The 14,598-nt window shown below is 38.3% G+C and overlaps 1 protein-coding gene and 1 pseudogene across 1 annotated transcript in view; both read left to right on the forward strand.

Moving 5' to 3' along the window:
* CCDC81 (coiled-coil domain containing 81) overlaps nucleotides 1-5,383 on the forward strand; it is a 70,196-nt gene extending 64,813 nt beyond the window's left edge. The window contains 2 exon segments of the mRNA XM_012469476.2: nucleotides 2,495-2,620; nucleotides 4,855-5,383. Coding sequence (XP_012324899.2) covers nucleotides 2,495-2,620; nucleotides 4,855-4,996 — 268 coding nt within the window. The 3' untranslated portion in view covers nucleotides 4,997-5,383.
* An 8,016-nt stretch (nucleotides 5,384-13,399) lies between these two features.
* LOC105728938 (protein tyrosine phosphatase type IVA 1-like) lies at nucleotides 13,400-14,548 on the forward strand (annotated as a pseudogene).
* Nucleotides 14,549-14,598: the final 50 nt, after the last annotated feature.

The following is a 14,598-nucleotide window of genomic DNA, read 5'->3' on the forward strand; positions in this document are numbered from 1 at the left end:
TGAAATGCGGCATCCACTCACCCTCTGTGCTTTCACTCGGACCTGCAATCCTGAGCTGCTCCTAACCGGCCATCTTCTGTCCGAGATCTTATATATTACTCTGCAAACTAATCTTTCTTTAACCTAACAATGTCATATACAAGTGAGGACATATATACAAGATTCATTCTTCTTTTATAGCAGCATATTATCCACAATATAGATATATAATTTAACTTTTGCATTATTTATGGACATTCACTTTTTTTCCAGATATTTTGCTATTACAACAATTCTGTATTAAACATTCTTAATATACATTTTTTATACTGGTTCTTTTGTTTCTATCAAATTCCCAACAGTGGGGCTGCTGGATCAAGTGTATGGTACATTTAATTTTCCTTTTTTTTTTTTTGAGACAGAGTCTCGCTCTGTCACCCAGGCTGGAATGCAGAGGAGGGAATCTTGGCTCACTAAAACTTCTGCTTCTTGGGTTCAAGGGATTCTCATGCCTCAGCCTCACGAGTAGCTGGGACTACGGGTCTATGCTACCACTCCCGGCTACTGTATGATACATCTGAAATATTACCAGATACTGACAGTTAAATTTCCTAGAAGGTATAGCAGCTTGTTTCTCATCAATGTTGTGAGAATGCTAGTTGTCCCCAGCACCATCTCTGTCTCATTTTCTTACTTTCTAGGTATTTAAATTAAAATTTTAACCTATTCTTTAAAAAATAACATATCAATGGACAACAAGCAAATGAAAAAATAATTAACAACACGAGTTATTATGAAAGTGCAAACCAAAATCACAGTGAGATACCATGTCACATCCATCAGGATGGCCATTATGAAAAAAAAAGTGTTGGTGAGGAGAAGTAGAAACCTTTGTGTACTGTTGGTGTGAACACAAAACGGTACAGTTGCTATGGAAAGCAGTATGGCAGTTCCTCAAAAAATTAAAAATATAACTACTATATCATCCAGTAATTTTTTCTGGGTATGTATTCAAAATAACTGCAAGCTGATACAGCTATGTTCATAGCAGTACTTTTTATAACTGTCAAGAAGTCGAAGAATCCCGAATATCCATTGACAGATGAATGGATAAACAAAATGGAGTGTGTGTATATACATATATACAAGGTACAATGGAATTGTTATTCACTCTTAAAAAGGAAGAAAGTTCTAACACACGCTCCACCATGGATGAACCTCAAGGTCATTATTTTAAGTGAAATAAACCAGTCACAAAAAGACAAAATACTGTATGAATCCACTTATATGAGTTATCCAGAGAAGTAAAATTCATAGAAACAAAAAGTAGAATGGTTGTTGCCAAGGACTAGAGGAGGGAGAAATGGGGAGTTGTTTAATGAGTGCAGAGTTTCAGTTTTGTAAGGTAAAAGCATTCTGGAGATCGGTTGCCTAACAACGTGAATGTACTTAACACCAAATAACTGTACACTTGGAAATAGTTAAGACAGTACGTTTTGTTATGTGTTTTTTTAAACCACAATTTAAAAAAAATCTACAAAAAGAAAAATAACTTATGAAAAAAGTAATAGGTGCTCTTCAGTCACTGAGCTCCAATAACGTGATCAGCACTGGCACTTTCTGTGTATCATTTAGTCTTTATAATAACCATACAATAGCTGTTGAATCAATGCTTGTTAGATGAAAAAGTGTGCTGTTTTAGGAAAAAGTGAGACAGTACAAAGGACATTAACTGATTTTTATTGGAGGATCCTGACACCCAGTGGCTGTTGCTACTACCTGTAACAAAAAGCCCTTCAGAGCAGGCTACATCAACAGTTACACTTTGAGAACTGACAGTACACCTTTAAGTTTGACAAGAAATAGACACGCATAATTTGAACCAGGCTTAAAGGAATTCACAACAGTGGTGATGGTGCTTTTGGAGACCAGTGATAGAAACACAACACTAAGAATATCTCCATATGAAGAGAGAGATTATACTGCATTATTCTTAGATGACATGGCTTTCACGAAACATTCCTGTTTTTTTTTTCTTGCCTTCTTCACAATGTTATTGTTTTCTCTATTTTCTTTTCCCTTGCTGAGTCACTTCTGTTTATTTTCTCTTTTTCTAGACTTTCATTTGTATACCTATCTGTTTTGCCATGTAAAATGCCTGCAGTGATTGGTAGGCTGAGTACTGGCAGCTGAGAGTCTGGACTGAAAGGAAAGAAACGTAGAGTATAGGAAATCCATTTGGGATGATTCTTCAGATAAGTTAAATTAGCCTCAAAGGAAGTTAATGGTTTTATAGGCTGAAGTTGTTAACTGGAAAAGGGTTTAAATCCTATTAAATCAAACCAGGATTGAAGATGAAAGACCTCTGACCCATAAATTATTTGAGAGCTAGGAATTTCACTATGCTTTTATAGTGTTCACGCTTTTTAGTATGAACAAAATCAGAAGGTTTTTTTTTGTATAATTTAATTTGGTGCATGCCCTTCCAAGTATTATGGAGTTCTTTTCTTTCCAGGCACTTAGCAGACAAAACTGCTGAGCTGGAGCGAGTAAAAAGAATCAACCAATGCTTACAGGAGGACTGGGAAAGGAGTGCTGCGATGAAGCAGCAGCGAGATCTGGAGGAGAACGTTTTCAAACGGTAATGCCTGATTAAAACCTCAAAATCTTTCTGCTCCTTGTTTACTTTCCTCTAATCCTGGGATGGCAATAGCTTTCAAGTGCCAACTCCACTTGATTAGTAGTGGCTGCCTAGAGAACTTTGTGGCGAAAGCAAATCTGTATTCCATGGGAAATACTGCTGTGATTGATTAGAAATGTCTGTTATGGAGATGGGATTGGGGAATGCTGAGTTGTATGCTAGGTATTTACTGACCCTGCTCTAATATTTGCTTCTGCTTAGGGTGGCTTTTTCTTTTTGTGAAGGGTGAAGATTCTCTTTGGAAATAATTATTTGGAAGTAGGGGAAGTGAGTTTCCAATCTGAACATTTTCAAGGCTTAGGGAATGGTTATTTAAGAGCAGGGCCAGGGGTTATAAGATTGGCAATTGGAAAAGAAAGATGCCCATTACGGAGTCAACTAAGAACATCTTTCCGAAATTATTATATCTCTTTCCCTTCCCAGCTTAAATATTCACATCACTACTGTTGTATTACACTTTGAAAAACAATTAAAACACAAATGTAAGGTATGATTTTATAGCATGTTAAAAATTTGATGAAACAGATCAAGTCTATACAAATTATTAAAATCAAAATATACCAAAATAATAGTTTAAACTGCCAATTATCTATTAATTTTTAATCATGGATAAAATTGGCATAATGGATCTTGATCTGTAACTCTATTTTTCCTTTCAGGTTTTCTTGTAGAGCATTTCTCACTTGTCTTTCTAATGAGTAGAACCCAAAACAATGAAAGTATGAGTGACGACATGGAAAACAGGCTCTAAAGGAGAAGTGGAGTAATTTGGCCTGGAGAAAAGGAGGGGAAAGGGCAGTTGGGGATTTTAAGCTATTTTCTCAGTGATGTGGGAAGGCAGGTGAAAGTCAGTGAGATCAATGACAGGGAGATTTTTGTTGTCTGGGAGTTCTTGGCCAACATGGTGATAAAGGATTGAGAAGACACAGGAAATAATGTTGAGTGGCAGGCTAACAAATCTACTCCAGGTATATGGTGGAGCAGACTTGTCTGAGGACCTACACCAAGTGGCGGACAGAGACTTGACAGGCAGCAGTAGGAAGGAGGAATTGGTTGGTATAAAAAGAAAATAAAGCCAAAGTCCATATGTATGCAGTTAGCACATTACCAAGCCAGGTAGGTCTTCCTCTGCTCACTTCTAAGGTAGTTCATTCCTTTTCCTTTTAAGACTGCCCTTGATAATCTTTCTAAACAGAATTCTGGCTGGGTGCCATGGCTCAAGCCTGTAATCCCAGCACTTTGGGAGCCTGAGGCAGATGGATCGCTGGAGTTCAGAAGTTTGAGACCAGCCTGGGCCACATGGTGAAACCCATCTCTACCAAAAATACAAAAATTAGCTGGGTGTGGTGGTGCACACCTGTTGTTCCAGCTACTCAGGAGGCTGAGGTGGGAGGATCACTGGAGCCTGAGAAGTTGAGGGTGCAGTGAGCTGTGATCACACCACTGTACTCCAGCTTGGGTGACAGAGGGAGACCCAGCCTCAAAAAAAAAAAAAAAAAAAATCCACTCATGGAGAAATTCTGATGGGGTAGAGGAGCACATGAGGGATTCTCTTGCATAAGGAAGAAAAACTGTCAAAGGGGACATCAGTTACACTGCCTCTTTATCTCTGCTTCTAGTTGATTTTGTCTTCTTCGTCTCCACTACCTCTCCTGCCCTTAATTCTGCAGAGGCTTCTGGCCTCCTGGGACATTTCATTGTAAGTCCACTCTTAACTTTCTGCTGTTAACTGATAACCAGCAACTTAATGGTTGATCTCCCTTTCAGACGCTGTCTCCTGGGAGCTGAAAAGGGAGAGATGTAATTTGCGTAGAAAAGCAGTCAACGGAGAGGATTTGGAGCCACTGTCTGCAGGCTGTGTGACCTTTGGCAAGGTCTCAGTAGCCTGGGGTGGTTGAGGCAGGGGAGGGGTAGGGTCAGACTGTTATGAAGACACAAATCAGGGCCTTTTATTCAGTAGAGAATGACAAGCCAGCAGAGATTTGGAAGCAGGGAATGCCAGGATGGGTTGAACTGCAGCATGGGGATTGTAAACTCAAAGGGATTGTAAGCTCCTTGAGAGCACAGACCAGGTGTTACTTTTCTTTTGTGTACCTCCCACCACACCAGCTTCCAAGTTGGGCCTTCAGGGGCTCCAGGAACCTGCTGATCTGCATTTGCTCTCCTCTTCTCAGGGCTTCAGACAAACTGTTTCTTCTAGACCAGTGTGAGAAGTATCGGCGCTGCAAACAGTGCCAGAGGCACACCTCCAACGTGGGCGAGAGCAACCTGTGGCCCCTGAACAAGTTCCTGCCTGGCTCCCGGTTGCTTGTGTAAAACTCAGTTTGGATCTGCATTTCCTGGGGAAAGTTTTTATCTTTTACATGTTTGGGGGTGATTGTGAAACTGCATATTTTTACCTCAGAGAAAAAAAATCATTGTTTAGGTTTGGTGCTTTCATTAGATTGCTTGTTAAACCCTTATTGAATTCACTCCTGCCTTCCTCCCAACCCCGCTTATTTCCTATACTTGTCTCTGATGGCAGTGAAGGTGTCTGAATGGTCCTGAGGGCTAGAACCTGTTGCCACAGGGGCTGGGAAAGGGACCCAGCTTCATTATGGCTGCTATGGTGCTGCTGACCCAGCCCTGCTACTCCCTGACTTTGTGTACGAAACTTTTTTCGTCTGTAATGAATAGTGGTGTAATAAATATTTTCTAAGTGCCTGACTGTACAAGACAATTCATTATCTCATTCCTCCTCCCCTATCCCTAGACTTTTCCAGAGGGGTATATGTATGACCATCACAGAAATGGGTTAGACTTTTACCTCAGGGGGTCAGAACAATGCTTCCTCAGTTTTCTAATTGATGGCATACCTGGGACTTTACTGAGGCCTCCCAAGATACCATTCCCTTGTCCAGCTATTCCTACACCCTTGGAATAACTGTGCACTGTGAGGTGAGTCTCCCACTACTTCACTTGCATTCATTATTAAGCTGTAGGTGCTGTTCAAGAGGACTCACCTCCCTGTCAGAGGTCTGACTTTCAGTTAAGATACGGCTGTTCTTAAATAAAAACTTTCTTCGTTTATCTTCATACTTTCTTCTCTTCTCCCGGCCCTGTCTGACCAACTGAAGTAAAATAGAGTGAAGCCTAGATTTCTGAAATACAAAAGCTAGGAAGGAAGTATCTTAGACTATTTGCTTTCTGCCTGCCCCATCTCTCCCTTGGGAAATGAGGGAAAGTTTTGTGGGAAGATGTTTGTGAATATTTAAACTTTTGTTTTGCAGTACTACAAATATAAAAGAGGAATGTGTTAAGCCCTGAATAGTTATAAATATTCACTCAAGCTGATGTTGTGCAAATTTTGTTGCTAATATTATCTTTTCCTATGAAAACAAGCATACCTGCTGATGATCACAATTTTTTGGAACCTCTTCCCTAACCTTTCTCCATTTCTACCTTTCATTTCCTCAAAAAAATCATTCTATGGAGGCCCAATCATCATTAACCAATATTTAAAACAACAGGCTTTCCCCCTAGCCTGACCTGTCTGAATCTACATCTGCTGCACCCTTGAAGTAATTTGTCTCTAATACATAATAAATTACTATAATAGTGTTGTACCAGTATTTTTTTAAATATAGACTGCCTTGTTAAAGGAAAAAAGTTAATTTTGGTATATTCAGTTGAGCAGATTTAACTTCATACACCTTTTTACTGGAAGAATTGAACTTATAAATTACTGTCATGGGTAGCAGTCACTACTACAGTCAGACCCTTTAAAAATTGTTTTTAAAAATTATACATTGACAAATTATCGTTGTATATATTTATGGGGTATAGAATGATATTGTGATTTTTGAACACAACGTGGAATGATTAAATCAAGTGAATTTACATGTCCATCACCTTAAATATTTAACTTTTTGTGATGAGAATATTTAAAATTTGTTTTCTTAGTGATATTGACATGTATAGTACTCATTATATTCAGCACACTATGCAACAAATCTCAAAAATTTATCAAATTTGGCCAGGCACAGTGGCTCACACCTGTAATCCCAGCACTTTGGGAGGCCAAGGCAGGTGGATTACCTGAGGTCAGGCGTTTGAGACCAGACGAGCCAACATGGTGAAACCCTGTCTCTACTAAAAATACAAAAAATTTAGCTGGGCATGGTGGCATGAGCCTGTAGTCCCAGCTACTCAGGAAGCTGAGGTAAGATAGTTGCCTGAACCCGGGAGGCGGAGGTTTCAGTAAGCTGAGATTGCACCACTGAATTGCAGCCTGGGCAACAGAGCAAGACTCTATCTCAACAACAACAAAAAATCCAACTTATTTTTCCTATCTGAGGCTTTGTACACTTTGACTGTCATTTCCCCATTCTTCCCATCCCCTACCTTCTGGGTACTTGTATGAGTTTTAGATTCCACATATGGGAACATGTGGTATTTGTCTGTGTTTTGTGTATTTCACTTAGTATAATGTTCTCCAATGCTATCCACATAGCCTCTACTTTTTATTTTTATGAGATCAACTATCTTTGAGCTTCTACATATGTGTGGAACATTCAGTGTTTAACTTGCTGTTCCTGGCTTATTTCACTAAGTTTCAATTCCATCCATGTTGCCATGAATGACAGCACTTCATTCTTTTTCATGGCTGAATATTATTCCATTGTGTGTATATACACTTTCTTTATTCATTCATCTACTGTTGGACACTTGGGTCGATCCCATAGTTTGGCTATTGTGAATAGTGCTGCAATGAACATCTCTTTTGACATACTGATTCAAATATTTGAGACAAATAACCAGAAGTGAGTTTGCTGGTAACTGTATTTTTAGTTTTCTGAGCAATCTTCATACAGTTTTTCATAATGACTGTACTAATTTATATTTCCACCAATAGTGTACAAGGGTTCCCTTTTTCCCATATCTTAGCCAACACTTACTTTTGTCTTTCTAATAATAGCCTAATAGGTGTGAAGTGACAGCTCATTGTACTTTTAATGTTCATCTCTCTAATGACTAGTGATGTTGAGCATTTTTTCATGTATCTGTTAGCCCTTCATATGTTGTCTTTTGAGAAATGTTTATTCAGGGTTCTTGTCCACGTCTTATTTTCTTTTTATAGAGTTGTTAGAGTTCCTTATATATTCTGGACATTAACACCTTATCATATGTATGGCTTACAGATATTTTTCTCCCAATCTTTAGGTTGTCTCTTCATTCTATTAATTGCTCTCTTTGTTGTGTAGGAATTTTTTATTTTGATGTCATCCCATTGGTCCACTTTTGCATATGTTGCCTGCATTTTTGGATCAAATCTAAAAAATCATTGCCCAGACCAATGTCATGTAGTTTTCCCTAGTTTTACAGTTTCAGGTTTTATCTTTATGTCTTTAATTCATTTTTAGTTGTTTTTTGTATGAGTGAGGTAAGGGTCCAATTTCATTTTCTTGTCTATGGATATTCAGTTTTCCCAGCACGATTTATAGAATATCCTGTCCTTTTCCCATTGTATATTCTTTGCACTTTTGGTGAATATCAATTGACTGTAGATACATGGGTTCATTTCTGGGTTGTCTGCTGGTTCATATGTCTATTTTAATGCCAGTGCCATGCTGTTTGAATTACTATTAGTTTGTAGTACAGTTTGAAATTAAGTAGTGTGACGCCTCAAGCTTTGTTCTTTTTGCTCATGATTGCCCTGGCTATCAGTTGGTTTTGTAGTTCCCTATGAATTTTAGGATTGTTTTTTCTATATCTATGAAAAATAACATTGGAATTTTTATAGGTATTGAATCTGCATATTATTTATGTAGTATAGACATTTTAACAATATTAATTCTTCCAGTACATGAACATGGGATATCTTTCAATTTATTTGTGTCTTAAATTTCTTTCATTAATGTTTTATAGTTTTCTGTGTATAAATTTTTACCTCATTGGTGAAATATATTGCTCAATATTTTATTTCTAGCAGCTACTGTAAATGATATGTTCCCTTGATTTCTTTTTTGGAAAGTTCATTGTTAGAGAAATGTTACTGACTTTTGTGTGTTGATTTTGTATCCTGCAACTTTACTAAATTTTTAAAATCAATTCTAATGGCTTTTTGTTAGAATCTTTAGGGTTTTTTCTTTTTTTGTAGAAATGGGGGGTCTCACTATGTTGACCGGGCTGGTTTCAAACTCCTGGCTTTAAGTGATCCTCCTGCCTTAGCTTCCAAAAGGGTTGGGATTTCAGGCTTGATCCAGCACACCTGGCCTAAGGTTTTTGGTATGCAAAATTATGTTGTCAGCAAATAACAATAGTTTTATTTCTTCCTTTCCTATTTAGATGTCTTTTCTTTCTTCTGCTTTATTGCTCTAAGACTTTCAATATTACATTGAACAAGTGGCAAGACTGCACATCCTTGGTCCAGATCTTAGAAGAAAGAGTTACAAGTTTTTACTGTTTAGTATAATGTTAGTTGTAGCCTCAATATATATGGCCTTTATTGTGTTTAAGTATATTAATTCTATAATTTGTTGAGTGTTTTTGTCATGAAAGGATGTTGAGTTTTGTCAAATGCTTTTTCTGCATTTAATGAGATGGTCATATAACTTTTGTCCTTCATTCTGTTAATGTGATATATCACATTTATTGATTTGAGAATGTTGAACCATTCTTGTAACCCAGTGATAAATCCCACTGGATCATGGTGAATAATTCTATTAATGTGTTGTTGGATTTGGTTTGTTAGTATTTTGTCGAGAATTTTTGCATCTATGCTCATCAAGGATACTGGCTTATAGTTTCCATTTCCTGTGATGTGTTTGTCTGGCTTTGGGATTAGAGTAATACTGGCCTCCTAAAAAGAGTTTGAAAGTATTCTCTCCATTCATTATTTTTTCCTGAGACAGTTTGTAGAGAATTGGTGTTCGTTCTTCTGTAAATGTTAGGTAGAATTCAGCAGTGAAGCCATCTGGTCTTTGGCTTTTCTTTGGTAGGATACTTTTTATTACTGATTCAATCTCCTCACTCATTATTGGTTGGCTCAGATTTTCTATTTCTTCATGATTAGTCTTGGCAGGTTGTATGTGTGTAGTAACATATCCATTTATTCTAGGTTATTCAAATTTTTGGCATATAATTGTTCGTAATAGTCTCTCATGATCCATTGTACTTCTGTGTTGTCAACTGTAACATCTCTTTATTTCTGACTTTATTTGAGTCTTTTTACTTTTTCTTTTCTTGGTTGGTCTAACTGAAGGCTGGCTGATTTTATCTTTTCAAAAAATGAACTTTTAGTTTCTTTTCTATTGTTTTTCTAATCTCCAGAGCAAAAATAAAATAGAGATTAGATTATTTATTCTCTGGTCTTTATTATCTCTTTCCTTCCACTAACTCGGGCTTAGGATTTTTAAAAAATTTCCTTGAAGTGTAACTTTTAGTTATTTTTAATTTTCTTTCTTGGTGTACGCATTTATTACTAGAAACTTTCCTCTTAGAACCGCTTTTGCCACATTCCATAAAGCTTGATATGCTGTGTTTTTCTTTTGATTTGTCTCAGATATTTTTAGATCTCCCTTTTAATTTCTTCACTGGCACACTGATTGTTCATGAGCATGTTTAATTTCCATGTATATGTGAATTTTCCAAAATTCCTCCTGTTAGTGATTTCTAGTTTCATACCATTGTGAAACCTCTGGTATAACAAGGTAAAAACTAGAAAACTTCTGTATAACAAGGTAAAAACCTAATAGCATTGTGCATTGGTTGTTAGAAGAACAAGGTAGATTCCTTCTGGTAAGTTTAGCATGGCACAAAGAGGGAAAGCTTTTTGAGGAGATGAAGCCCAAGCTAAATTTTAAGGATAAATAGGAAAAAGCCAGGTGAAGAGAGGAAGGGGTCATGACAACAGATATCAAGGCTGTGTGCTCCAGTCTGTTAAGGCTCAGATGGAGGCATGGTTATATGAATTACATAGATATGAGGTCTAATACATTTTCTATCAATCAACCATTTTTGGAATCAAACTTTATTTTAGTCTTTCACTAAACAGCTGATTTCTGAGCAAGTCTTCCTAATTTGGATCTTCTTTACTGATCCTCACTGTTAACTATTATTCTTGTATTAGTCTAACTCTGTAATTAGCCCTGACTTACTATCATCGAGTTCTCTCTTTTCCAGAACTATGGCACAGCCAGATCAGGTTAATATATCAAAGGATTCCCTGTTTCAGTGGTTTTCAATGTTTTGGACAGTCAAGGACTCTTCTAAGAATCTGATGAAAAATACATACCCTTCTGCTAAAAACAGATACATGCTCCTGTACAACATTTTGCATCCAGTTGCAAGTTTCCTAGAACCCCTGGACCACAGGCTAAGAAGCTCTGTTCTAGATGGCTTTCCTTCACCATTTTTACAAGCTTAGGCTTTCAAAAGTAAAGGATTTAATTTGCTTTTGAAATCTTCCTTTCACTTATAGTTTTTGTTTTTTCCCCCCCCTAAAATTTGGTTATTTTGCCTTTTTTTTTTTTTTTTTTTTTTGAGACAGAGTCTTACTCTGTAGTACAGGCTGGAGTGCAGCAACGTAATTTCGACACACTGCAACCTCCGCCTCTCGGGTCCCGGTTCAAGCAGTTCTCCTGCCTCAGCTTCCCGAGTAGCTGGGGTTACAGGAACATGCCACTATACCCAGCTAATTTTTGTATTTTTAGTAGAGACAGGGTTTCATCATGTTGGCCAGGCTGGTCTTGAACTCCTGACCTCGTGATCTGCCAGCCTCGGCCTCCCAAAGTTCTGGGATTACAGGTGTGAGCCACTGCACCCAGCCCCCCGCCTTCATTTTTATATAGTTTTGCTGGGTACACAATTCTATATTGACATTTTCTCTCAGCCCTCTGAAGATATTCTTATTCTCAGGTTTCTTCTCTAACAGCTGTTAGAATTTTCTAAAATGTGTAGACTGCTTCCTGGCCTTCACATGGGCCACTGCAGTAAAGCCCTATTTCTTCCTTCCTTCAAAGGGCTGGGAGAAAATGTCAATGTAGAATTGTATACCCAGCAAAACTTTTAACAACAAAGGCAAAATAAAATAATTTTAGAAAAAAAGCCAAAAAAGAAACCTAAAGAAAAAAACAAAATATAGTTTACTAACAATAAGGGAAATGGATTCACTGTGAGAGAATGCATGTTTTCTAGCATATATAAAACATTTATCAAAGTTGATCAGATACTCAAAGGAACCTCCAAAAAAAGATACTTTTGGATAGACAAACCTCAGAAAGAATAAAGCTGCAAGAAGGAATAGTGAGCAAAGAAATTGATAACATGAATAAATTTAAACAAACATTGATTTTTACAAATAATAGTGTCCAATTTATGGCGTTAAAAGATTAAGATGCTTGACAACATTAGTAGTTAAAGCATACTGGATTCCTTCAAGAGGCAGGAAAAGATTCTGAACAATGTTTGAATTTCTCTACGTTATTTAAGCACTAAAAGAACAGAAACAGGGTATGTAATAGACCATATGTATTAGAGAGGCAGACTCCAGAGCCAAAATTGAAGATTCAAATCTTAGCCCTTGCAAAACTACCTATTGGGTGTTATGCTCACTACCTGGGTGACAGGATCGATCACTCATACGCTGGGTCACTCAATATACCCATGTAACAAATGTGCACGTGCATCCCTGAATCTACAATAAAGGTTAAAATTAGTTTTTTAAAAAGTTTCATCCCTGTCATTTACTAGCTGTGTGACCTTGGGCAAATTACCGTTCTGTGCCAAGGTTTTTAAAGTCAGGACAGTAGAAATGATACTAGTATCTAATTCACAGGGTTTTTGTATAACATTTATATAAAGCTTCGAACATTGCTTAACCTAAAATAATGTGCTAAGGAAGTATTAGCCTTAATGAAAACTTCCAAAACAGCACAGGAACAATCTTAACCCAAAAGAGGTCAAGAAAGTGTAAAAAATATAGAAATATGGGTGAAATAGCACAAAATAAGAGGGCAAAAATGCAAACGAGCTCTTTTTCAGCTAAAAGTCAGTCTCTCAGACTGCATTGATGGGGACAAAAAACCCGCCAAACATGATGTTGTTCCCGAGACATACTTAAAACATGAAGCAGGCAGAAAAAGATACACCAGTGAGAGTCAATGGCTGCGAAATCTTCGCCTACCTTATCTGTCTTCCTCCAGTTTTTTTCCTGCCTCTTCCCGGGTTCCTATCCCACCACCCACGCGTCGCTCCTCAGCCCCTCTCCTCTCTAGAGGGTGACGAATGCTCAGGCGTCACCCAGCGCTTCTTCGCTTCAGCAACGTGCTCACGTCGGCGGCGGCCGTGGTGACGTCTGCGGGGGTCGGACCTCACGCCTTCGTTCGCTCCTTGGTCTGCCCAACCGCCATTGGTGAAAGGGTTCGCGCGTCCTGCGCCGGCAACAAAAGAGCGGGCTTGTGACGCAACGGCACCTCGACGTGCGGTTATTGGCTCCGTGGAGGCGCTCCGCTGGTCCTCGCTAGAACTTACTGCCTCTCCACGGCAGCCCCGCGACGACTGCTGCTGCTGCCGGCCGTGCTGCAGCCCAGCTGTAAGGTTAGACCATCATCGTTTATGAGTAGACATATTTCTTTCTGTGGTGTTCTTGGTCACGCATTTATGGAGTTTCTGAAGGGCCCTGGAGATTATGCCAGGTACAGCACGACCTTTATGAGGACAAATGAATGGTGGAAAGTCATTACTGCTTCACCAAGAATCCCCTGCAGAGCAGGTCACCTGGACAAATAAGTGTAGAACTGAGATCATCAGAGCATTTTACAAGAGTTCTGACCTAGATGGGGTAACCCTTGGTGCAGTTCCTTTCCATTGGCTCAGAATTACTGAATTGAAGAACCGTGGGTTCCTGTTGGAAGGTTCATTTCATTTCCAGTCTCTACTAACTTCATAGTCAAAGCTCTATGAATTTCAGGTGGAGCATATTAGCATATTAGCATAGACTTCAGTTTCTTGACATCATTTCTGTATTCAAGATTTTTAATTTTTTTGTAACCATATCAGTGTTTTTTAACTAAGTTAACATGACTCCAATGAGATTTCTTATTATACACAAACCAACCAATTCGACCTTAAGCAGATTTATAGAAGACCTTAAGAAATACGGGGTTACCACAATAGTAAGAGTATGTGACGCAACTTATGACCCTGCTCTTCTGCAGAAAGAAGGCATCCAGGTTCTGGACTGGCCTTTTGATGATGGTTAATCACCATCCAACCAGATTGTTGATGACTGGTTAAGTCTTGAAGACGTTAAGTTTCGTGAAGAACCTGGTTGTTGCATTGCTGTTCACTGTGTTGCACGTCTTGGGAGGACTTCAGTGCTTGTTGCCCTAACATTAATTGAAAGTGGAATGAAAAACAAAGATGCAGTACAGTTTGTAAGACAAAAACAGCACGGTGCTTTTAACAGCAAGCAACGTTTGTGTTTTGAGAAATACCGTTCTCAAATGCAGCTTCCCTTCAAAGACTCTAGTGGTCACAGAAACAACTGTTGTATTCAATAAACCTGGCTGCCTGATGCTATTGCCTTGGAAGTGGAACTTGAGACAAGACCTAATTTATTGTACATTTTAGCCAACATATGGGCTTAGTGAGTAAGTCTGATGAAACTCCCATAGGAATATCAAAAAGCTACGAATTTAACAGAAATGCAGCTTCTATGTTTGGCTTACTGCTATTCCCATGCCAGAAAAAATACATAAGAAATCTAGAGATTAGACGCGAAGATCCCCAGCACAATAATTGTATATTTTTAGTATCGTACAGAATTAAAGTTCCAGGAACTATGACTTTATGTGGTTCATTCCTTAAGTCATTTCAAACACTGCAATTAGGGCCTATATGATTATTTGCCTGCTTCATGTTTACCATCCTACACG

The sequence above is a fragment of the Aotus nancymaae genome, unplaced genomic scaffold (genome assembly GCF_030222135.1).
Source record: "Aotus nancymaae isolate 86718 unplaced genomic scaffold, 86718_ANA_hifiasm-v0.15.2.pri h1tg000059l, whole genome shotgun sequence".
Lineage (NCBI taxonomy): Eukaryota > Metazoa > Chordata > Mammalia > Primates > Aotidae > Aotus > Aotus nancymaae.